This window comes from Prionailurus bengalensis, chromosome C1 (genome assembly GCF_016509475.1).
Source record: "Prionailurus bengalensis isolate Pbe53 chromosome C1, Fcat_Pben_1.1_paternal_pri, whole genome shotgun sequence".
Lineage (NCBI taxonomy): Eukaryota > Metazoa > Chordata > Mammalia > Carnivora > Felidae > Prionailurus > Prionailurus bengalensis.
The window spans coordinates 195344054-195354624 of NC_057345.1; the positions used below are offsets into that span (position 1 = coordinate 195344054).

General features: G+C 43.2%; 1 protein-coding gene across 1 annotated transcript; it reads left to right on the forward strand.

Annotated features, from left to right (window-relative positions):
* The first annotated feature begins 3297 nt into the window (after positions 1–3297).
* On the forward strand, positions 3298–5936 carry LOC122479723 (gamma-crystallin F). The gene is made up of 3 exons (XM_043573451.1): positions 3298–3413; positions 3505–3747; positions 5597–5936. Exons 1-3 carry the CDS (start codon positions 3405–3407, stop codon positions 5867–5869), a joined length of 525 nt encoding a protein of 174 aa, XP_043429386.1. The 5' UTR covers positions 3298–3404; the 3' UTR covers positions 5870–5936.
* Positions 5937–10571: the final 4635 nt, after the last annotated feature.

Consider the following 10571-nt stretch of genomic DNA (forward strand, 5'->3'; position numbering starts at 1 on the left):
ACTTTATTTTTAGCATCTCTTTTAGCATGCTAACACGAGGGGTGGATTTTTTACCCACGTTTTGTACGGTTTGCATTTCACAAACTGATCAAGCATGAATTGCCTTTATTTTCTGCTATCTGCAAGAATGCTGCAAATTCAATAAAAGCAAATAGCTATATTAAATATGCAGACGGTTTGTAAGACTTTGATAAAAGACATTTGTGATGGACAGAGTCACTCCTGCCTCAACTGATTAATGATCAGGCTAATAACACTTTGTATTTCTCTGCATGGCTCATTTGAGAACCTTGGTACTTCTCTGTGATCAGTGTTGGGGGAGGGCAGTGCCTCTTACTGAAACAAAACCCAATTACAGAATGTCATTGTATAGCCTGTGATTTGGAGTAGAAACATAATTTGTTGGCTGTAATATTTAATCCCCAAGATGCCTTTAAAATACTTCAGGAAAGAATACAATTACTTGGAAATTCATTATTTGATACTTGTTTAGGGAAAATAAACACTGATCAAAAGGCTTAAATAATAGAGCAGTCAGTTGGAAGAAAGTTTACTACAGCCTTTTGGGAAAACATGTCATCTTCAGAAGAAAGACACTGGTGATTCAAGTTTTTCATATTCTCTTGCCAACATACTTAGTATCACATGCTTTCTTTCGCAGGGCTTCAATTCCCATTTTACTCTGCATTATTTTCTAAAGGACTGTTTCTCGTGCTTTGCTTTTTTCCCTCAAGAGCTTGGAGATAAAGCTTAAGTGCCTTAGTAGTACTTTCGGAGGAGATGAGATGAAAACATATTCCTGTTAAGCTATGTGCCCGTGTCTCCACGCTATTTGTCCTTTTCTGTTCATACAGTTATAAAGTCTTTCACCAGATTTCCTAATATAGAAATTGGTGTTATTCATTTTCAGTGTCCTGGAAAGTTTTAGTTAAGAAGGCAACTACTCAAGGGCACCTGGGTGACTCAGTCGGTTGAGTGTCCAACTCTTGATATTGGCTCAGGTCATGATCCCAGGGTTGTGATCCCAGGTCATGATCCCAGGGTTGTGAATTGAGCCACGCGTTGGGCTCCACACCGAGTGTGGAGATTGCTTAAGATTCTCTCTCTCTCCTGGCGTACCTGGGTGGCACAGTAGGGTAAGTGTCTGACTTCAGCTCAGGTCACGATCTCACAGTTCCTGGGTTTGAGCCCTGCATTAGGCTTGCAAAATTGTGGTATTTAAAATTTTGTTATATGTGCACATTAACTAGCAGCTAGATCCAGATTCAGATTCTGTGTCTCCCTCTCTCTCTGCCCCTCCCCTGCTCACACTCCGTCTCTCCTTCTCTAAAAAAACCAACCAAACAAAAAAGGAATCTACTCAGTACTAAAGTCGAAATTTAAAAAGCATCATGAATAACTGAACTAATCCTTAGTGAGTTAAAAAAAAAGTAAACAAACCAATAAATCCCTAATTTCATCTTCAGATACTGACCATAAAGGATATTTTGAAATCTTCAAAACAGAGCCCCAAACTAAAATCAGCTTCTGGACCAGACTGAATTTGTTTGAGCCCAGTTTTAGCACATTCTCTCTGCCAGCTCTTCAAACCCTTTTTCCTGTGCCCACTGTTCATAAGCTAATCTCTGGTTGTCCAGAACATTCCACGTGGAATCCACCTCATTCTTGTTCTCTTTGGCAAGATGCCATGATCCAATGTTTCCAGACTTTATCACAACGAAATCTATCAGGCTTATGTTTGATTCTCTCAAGATCTTTTCATGAGGAACTAGCTAGCCATCCTGGGAAATGCATTTACACTGATACAAAAAAGGATGACAATTTTATCATATGCTGTGGTCAGTAGGCATTGTGAGAGTCACAGTACCTAAAATCAATGGTTTTCAAATATTTATTTTTTAAAAATTATTCTTAGCTAGTGATAAAACTCTGTTGTCAAATAAAGTTTATACAAAACAGATCCAAGTGAAGATGCTCAGTTTGCAGTGGAGGGATAAGATCAGGGGCACTCTGCCTTTCCCTCCTACTTGCTGTCTGAGTGGCTCCAGAGCATCTCTGAGGAATTTCTACAGTTCCCGATAGTCTACAGACCATCCTATTAAGGCAGTGGAGTAGCTAATGGGAGAACTTTAGGTATATGGTTCACACCTTTAGATCAGTACTTTTCAAGGGGGGGGGGGGTTGTCCCCCCCCCCAGGGATGTTTGGTAATATCCGAAGACATTTTTTTGGTTGTCATAACTTGGGGAAGCAGAACAGGATGCTTCTGGCATCCAGTGTGTAATAGGGATGTTGTTAAATACCCTACCTACCATGTACAGGACAGCCACCCACACAGAAACTTTTTCAGTCTAAAATGTCAAATAGTGCTGAGGTTGAGAAAGTCTGCTCTAAAGAGAGTAGGGCATCAGGAACTGCTAGGGGAGGGTGGGTTGGTCTTGCTGCAGAGGAAAGAAGACTCCAGCCCCTGGAGCCAGAGCCTTAACTACCTAGCAACCACGGCTTGCCCAGGGCTGGGAAAGGTAGAGAAGATAAAAGCCTTGCAAAATTGTGGTATTTAAAATTTTGTTATATTTGCACATTAACTAGCAGCTAGATCCAAACAAATAAGCTTAGCACTTAGCAAAATTATTAAATAGAAAGCTACAGAGTAAGAACAACAGACTTGCACCTCATGAATTCCAAAGGTGAGGGTTTCCTGGCCAGAGGTACCCCAGCTGAGGCTCCAGAGATGGCCCTGGTCCCGCCCAGTGTCCGGGGAGCAGAGCAGAGGCCAGGTGCCTACACAGCACGGTTCCTCAGGGTCCAAGCCCCTGTCACCCCTCCTCAAGTGTGCCAGCATATCTGCTGTAGCCACTTGCCAGCCTGTAGGTTCAGAGAGGGGACCTCTTGGAGGGAAATCCCATCTAATTTCAAACGTATTGTGGAGAAGGCGGTTCTTGTCCCTGCTCAGACCCTCACTCCAAGGAAATGCTCTCTAATCCAGATGCCTCATGCTGGGGCCTATGCTGACCTTGGTCTCAGTCACTGCCCGGCCTCGGTAGTCAAAAAGGAGATCATTCTGAAACTGTAAAAGATAACCAAAATACCTCATTACAATTATTAACTGGCTAAGGGCCTTTGCTCAGTTCCAAATTCCTAAACAGGCTTCATTTAAAGGCCCCAGAGGCACCAAGTGACAGTTTTAACGCGGGTCATCAGTTCGAAAGCACTGGAGAGTCTAAGAGGAAACATACAATAAGTCCCCCACCCCACCCCCGCCGTCATTATGTAGAAAAGAGCGAGAGAAAATCCCCTCCTCACCCCGCGGGCCCCTTTTGTGTTGTTCTTGCCAACGCAGCAGCAGCCCTCGTGCTATATAGACCCGCGCGCCGGCGGCCCATCACTGACCTCCATCCACCAGCCATGGGGAAGGTGAGCCCAGCGCAGCCGCAGGCCGGGAGGGGCCCCCGCGCCCCGGGGCCGGGGGCCAGGCCTCTGAGCCTTTCCTCCCCTTGCCTTGCAGATCACCTTCTACGAGGACCGGGGCTTCCAGGGCCGCCACTACGAGTGCAGCAGTGACCACCCGAACCTGCAGCCCTATTTCAGCCGCTGCAACTCCATCCGCGTGGACAGCGGCTGCTGGATGCTCTACGAGCAGCCCAACTACTCGGGCTGCCAGTACTTCCTGCGGCGCGGGGACTACCCGGACTACCAGCAGTGGATGGGCCTCAGCGACGCGGTCCGCTCCTGCCGCCTCATCCCCCACGTGAGTCCGGCCCCGCGGGCCCCGCCGGGCCCCGGAGCCACATGGGTGCTCCGGAGGCGGCCTTCGTCGTGCAGGGTGGCGGCCTCCTTTGGCTGCCTCTCGCCAGGGTCTCCTCTCCTTTGCCAACATCTCTAAGCTTTCCTTCCACTGCAGAAGTATGCGAGGGGACGCTTCTCTTTTAAAAGTTCATTCTGCTCTGCTACAAGTAAACTCACCTCTGCTGGGACAAAGTAGGGCACCCGGTGCCTTCAGAGAGTCTATGCCCCAGGCGGTGAATAAGCAGCACGTTAGCACCTTTGCATCAGGTGGCCTGGGCTACTTCCTGGGGCGCTCTCTCTCTCTCTCTCTCCTTCTGTAGAATGGGGCTCATGAAGGCGGCTAGCTCACAGGGCCGGCACGAGGGTGAGAGGTGGGCACCTGGCACCTGGCAAGCCTCCCCTCCCCCAGCCACCAGTGTTAGCACGAGCCTCCCGCCCTGCTTCCCGATCAGGCAAAACAAGTGGCCGACAGTGTGATTCCAGCCGCTCCGGCAAAGCCCGCCGTTACCCAAATAAAGCCCCAGCGGCCTGGAATTCTGCAGTTAGGGATTCTCTAACCTGACTGCGACCCAGTCCTGTGGAAAAGGTACCGCTCCGGCCATGTCTGAAACCCCCTCGGAGGGTTTAACGCCGTGTTCAGACCCAGCCCAGCACGAGGAGCCTGAAAACCTGGGTTTCCACGTGCCTGCCCCGACCTTCCACGTGACACGCTGAGAGCTCTAGTCACGAGCTTCTCCTAAAAGAAGAAACAGGTGTGGGGCTGTTGTGGCGACCAAATCACGTGATGTACACGTGGGTCCTTGACGACCATGGAAGATTCCTCACTAGCAGCCCTTAATGCTGCAGGATATTGCTCGGGAGAATTTCCTGTTTATTGCCTAAAGCAGATTTGCAGGAGCATATCCTAGAGCTGAGAATTGAAGCTGATCTTTGTGATGACTCTTGCTTTTCAGGATCTTAGAGAAGCAGGGCTTAAAGGAGAAGGGGAGGGTCTAAGGATTGCCTGGACTGGACTCTCTTCTTGAATTGCCACCAGTCTGTGACTTCCCCTGAAGGAAAAGCAACTTGACTTCCTTTCCCACTAGCTTCTTCTAATACTGTTGAGATTCAAAATTATAACTTTTTTTTCCAGGGGTCATTTTTAAAAATGTATTTAAATAAAGATATATAAATTATTACTTATATATAAATGATATATAATATATAAATTTATAATATATGAATAATAAATTTAATTAATAAATTTAATAAATATATAAAATAAATTTAAAATGTATATGATATATATAAAATATACATAAATTATTACTTAAGAATGATACTAACTAAGGGTGCCTAGGTGGCTCAGTCAGTTGAGCATCCGACTTCGGCTCAGGTCAGTGGGTTCGAGCCCCGTGTCGGGCTCTGTGCTGATAGCTCGGAGTCTAAAGTCTACTTTGGATTCTGTGTCTCCGTCTCTCTCTCTGCCCCTTCCCCACTCAGGCTCTGTCACTCTCTTTCAAAAATAAATAAACATTAAAAAAAAAAAAAGAATGATACTAACTAGGGCCAGTATGTATGGTTCATATAGGTTGTGGTCTTAGCTCTAGGGAGCACCATGCGTCTCTTTACGCGAATGACACCTTCTTCAGTTCTGCAGTATACAGCCTATTCAGTTGCACACAGCTGCCCTGGTGTTGGCTATCTTTAAAATTTGTCATCTTTGATGTAGAAAAGAGAAGGGAACGTCCAGTCCCTTGGGGGTTGTGTCTCTGGTTGCTAAGGGCTAGATTTTCTGACTTTTCCTCATCTGCTAATTGCTGAACCCACAGACCAGCTCCCACAGGATCAGGATTTATGAGCGAGAAGACTACAGGGGCCAGATGGTAGAGATCACCGAGGACTGCTCCTCGCTTCATGACCGCTTCCACTTCAGTGAGATCCACTCCTTCCAAGTGCTGGAGGGCTACTGGGTCCTCTACGAGATGCCCAACTACCGGGGGCGGCAGTACCTGCTGAGACCGGGGGACTACAGGCGCTACCACGACTGGGGGGCCACGAGTGCCCGAGTGGGCTCTTTGAGGAGAGCCATGGATTTCTACTGAAATATTTTTACTCCACCTTATTCTCCAGCTGGAACCTAATAAAATATTTCCTGCGTGTTTGATGCAATCACGTGGTCCTCTTTTCCTTTTAGGCTCAGGAGAAAGAAAGCTGGGAATAATGTAAATTTGCTTATACTTACCAGCGGCAAGGCTGGTATGGGATAGCAGTTAAAAGAGCCGCCTCTGGGACCCAAATGCCTGGTCCAAACCCTTACTAGCTATAGGTGATGGGGCAAATTCCTTAGCATTTCTGGGCTTCGGTTTCCCAACTTGTAAAACTCGGGGTAATAACACTCTTCATCTCATAAGGTTGTGATGTGATTCCATGAGTTTTTATTTTAAAGTCACTGACACAGTTGAGCTTTGCATATAGTAGTTTCTAAGAAGCTGTTCTGTGAGCTTGCTGGTGAAACATCTGGCCACCTTCTTGCTAGTCTTTCTTAGTAGAATTCACTTTTGGAGATTGCATTAAGTGGGACAGCTAAGTGAAGTTGCATCTGAGGGAGACAGAGATAGATAAGTTTGTTAAGGTAACTACATCTGACCTGTCTTAGGTCTAAAAATATGTGACTCGGCTGAATAGATTTATTATTTATGTATCCAGAGCATAAATGTAAGAACAAAGTGTCACCTAAATAAACAGCCCAAAGGACTCTTCCAGATATTTTTCTACTTACGGGAGGTACAGAGCCCTTAGATAATATGCTCTGATAAAAATGAGCACAGAGTGACAAAGTAAAGGCAGAAGGTACACATGATCAGGAAAATGAAATGTAATCATGCAAAGTTCGTAAACCTATTATTGGCCAGGCTGACATGGTCTCCTAACTTGAATCAATCTTCATTACATCTAATTCATGAATCAGCATTTGATAATAATAATAATAACAGCACTAAGAAAGAAAAAAAGGAAACTTATAGACACTATTCATTTAATTAAGTTCAACATTTCTTTGCAGGCAGATGAATTTCCTCAAATGAAATCTAAGTAGGTATTCTATGACAGTACTTCTCAATTTCAGACGTTTACATGTAATTGAGAAAAAAACCAAATTTCTTTCCAATTAGGGGTTTGCCTTAATTGTGAGAATGGCAACCTATTGTTGAAATAGGGTCTTGGTGAGCTGAGCGGCCACAATTTTGAAGGAACCATTGAAAATGATTTTATACTTGCAGAAAAAAAAAAAGAAGGGATAGGTTCAGCTAGGAAATACATTGCTTCTCAAACCTCCAACATTAGAGGAATAACGTAGTCATATTCTTTTTTTTTTTTTAACGTTTACTTATTATTAAGAGACAGAGCGTGAATAGGGGAGGGGCAGAGAGAGAGGGAGACACAGCATTGGAAGCAGACTCCAGGCTCTGAGCTGTCAGCACAGAGCCCGATGCGGGGCTGGAACTCACAAACCACAAGATCATGACCTGAGCCGAAGTCGGACGCTTAACCAACTGAGCCACCCAGGCGCCCCTGTAGTCATATTCTTTATGCATTTTACTTCCCTAACACACATGCACGCTCCTAGGTGTGTGAAGAAGCATTAAGAGCATTTAGATCTGCACTGCCCAAGGCAGCAGCCGTCATCACATGACATTACCGGACCATTGAAATGAGACGAACCCAAGCGAAGTTGTCCTAAGTATAAAACACACACCGGATGTCAAAGGCTTGTACAAAAAGTAGAATGCCAAAGATCTCCTTATTTTTCATATGAATTTAAATGAAATTATAGTATTTTTATATATGCACTTAAATGAAATCTATTTTACCTGTTTCTTTCAATCATTTTCATGAAAATTTGAGATTCCACTTGTGTTTCTCATTCTGTGCCTATTGAGCACACACCCAGGCTGAAGGATGAGTTGTAATTTGTATTCAGATACAGCTCAGCCTGAATACTGAATTATATAAAACCTGAAAATGAAAAGGTGGCAGAGGTCATGTTTGAGTTTTATATAGTCATCAAACATCCCTTCCGTTATGAGGAGGTACTCGGTGAAGTTATCATGGTCACCTCCCATGGACTGAGGCAGTGAGGGAATGGGTCCCTGCCTTCTCTCATCACATGGATTTTCCACTAACTACACTGAACTGAAGTTACAACAACAAATAGGAATGATCCTCCACTCTAGAGGGCAAGCTCCTTCTTTCCTCAGCTAGTTTTTCCCATCCCTTTCCCTGTTCAGTGGTGGCCATTCAATTACAGCGTTTTTATTCTGGAAGCTGGCATGATTGCCTCCCCTACCAAATTTAAAACTTCTAGAGCTAGGGATAATATCTCAAACACATTTATATCTTCTGAAGGATCTAGCAGAGTGTGCCTAATACAAAGCAGGTCCAGTGATGTTGAATGAACACATTCAACAAAGGAGAAAGTATATGTGAGTCCGTGGTTTCTGAAGATTGGATAAAAGAGTTTAATACGTTCTTTTCTGGAAACAGTACCTTGACCTAAGTGAGGTAAAAGGGGTAAGTCTAAAAGCCTTGGGTGGCCAAGAAGGTAATGGGAATGTGAGAAGCTGTTGGTAGATACTAACAGGGTGGTGAGGTTTATGACTAATTGGAAAGTACGCATCCTACTTAACGGCATTATGACTCAACAAGTTTAAAACACTCGGAAAATACGATCCATCTGAACCTAAGGGCTGCTCCTTTGCCACCTCTGCACAGACACAATCTACTCTAAAAAGAATGCTTTAGGCAAAAAGAGACAGGTTTTCATAAAGGACAGTTTTGGGGAACCAGACCTTTAAATCCCACCCAGTCTGGTGGCCATAGGACATCCCTTCACATAGCTCATTTCTCATGTGTTCAACTCATTATCCACAGAGACCAAATAGAGCCATGTCCTCCAAGTTAAAAGGAAATTTTTCAGGGCACCTGGGTATCTCGGTTGGTTAAATGTCCGACTCTTGGCTTTGGCTCAGGTCATGATTTCACGGTTTGTGAGATCAAGACCTGAGTCGGGTTCTCCGCTGATAGCTGCTTGGGATTTCTTACTCTCTCCCTCTCTCTCTGTCCCTAGCCAGGTTGCTCTCTCTCTGTCTGTCTCTCAAAAAATAAATAAACATTAAAAAAAATTTAAAGCAAAACTTTGCACTAAGAGCTATAGGCAGACAGGCAGGAAATGGCCACTTACCAGCCTGAAGCTGGGCTACTCCCTCAATGCACTTTCTTACATGGCCTTGTTCAGCCTGCAGTTTACATTCTCACATGATGGTAGTAGAAAACACTTCAGTTATCTTTTCTCTGTGGGCCTTCTGTTTATCTCCACCCTGTTTCATGAAAGAAAACAGAATTGTCATTTCCCCGTTGAGCCCATTAGTAACAGGAAGTGAATTCATGCTGGAGTTTCCAAACATCTGCCCCATTGTGCCACATTCTCTACCCTCCTGGCCTCTCAGCCTCTGCTGTTCTTCTCCCTGTACAGCATCAAAAAAGAGCCTGCAGCTTTCAGCACCACTGAGGTATAATTTTACATTCTCATTTTTTACTTTCCTCCCAGTATTGCTGAAAATAGTTTGCATCCTTGATTCACCTTTTCACTTTTGTAAGATGCATATGAGGAGAAGAAAACTGTCTTGTGCCACATATTCACACTAAACTTTTGTCTTGCAGTGGGACATAAAATGGGGAGATGTGCTCAAGGTCAAGGTGGGGAGTTGATCATCTGAACAGAGCGGTCGTTAAAAGTCCTTGATGATTACATCCAGTGCTATAGACTTGGGAGATATCTTCATGGAGATGATGCGCGAACCCATAGAATTGTCTGACATATACAAGAACAGTGTAGGAGAGGTGAAGGAGCCCAGATGAGAGAAATTCCTAGTAAGCTGGTGAAAAACAGATTGTTTAAGACAATGAGTTAAAATAAACCAGTTGGAAATCAAGATTGCCAGTACTGCTTTGCTCAACCGTTTGAAAATTTGTTAAACCAAGGATTAGGTTTCACACTTTTATGCTTTAAAATAACTTTTGTCTGTTCTTCGAGATTTTTTTAGTTTTTTTTTTAATTTTAATTTCAAATTCATTTTCATTCAATCATGGCTGCCCTGAATTATTTATAAGAGAGACACATTTTAGGTAATATGCAGACCAACAATAAAGTATTGTCTAAGTGATGACTATACATTTATAAATTAAAAACTATGGAGTCATTTAAAAATATTGTATAAAATGGATCTTACAGTCAAAGATAAATCTTTAAAATACAATTCGATATATTACAATTACGTGTGTTTTCACACAAATGTGTATAGAAATTGATCTGAAATTATATATGCATATATGTGTGTATAGAAGGAAATCTGACCAAAATACACTATATGATATTAAAGTGGTTGTCTCCATATAGATGAGATTACATATGTCTTATTTTGTCAGTTTACTTGTATATATTTTCGGATTCTTCTCTTAAATTATTCATTGTTTGTACAAAAAATGAAGCAAATCAAATAAACTGAAGGAGAGAAACAATCAAACTCTAAAAGAAAAAAAAAGATTTTTAATACATCTCTTAACTTTTCAAACACTGTTGACATTGTTATAGATTTTATAAAAAGCATGAAAAATCACTGTCTAAAATATATTTATCTTTGACTTTATCCTGGCCAGATCAGTACCTTAGCCATTTCTGAACAGGATCACTTGCTAGTACTTAGGGGAAGAACCGGATTTTATAGAAGTTGTAATGATGAGAAAAAC

What these genes read in the sequence shown, in the direction of transcription:
- LOC122479723 (XM_043573451.1), top strand. An exon ending in CCTGCCGCCTCATCCCCCAC is followed by an intron (nt 3,748 to 5,596) that starts GTGAGTCCGGCC and finishes CTGAACCCACAG; the next exon opens with ACCAGCTCCCACAGGATCAG.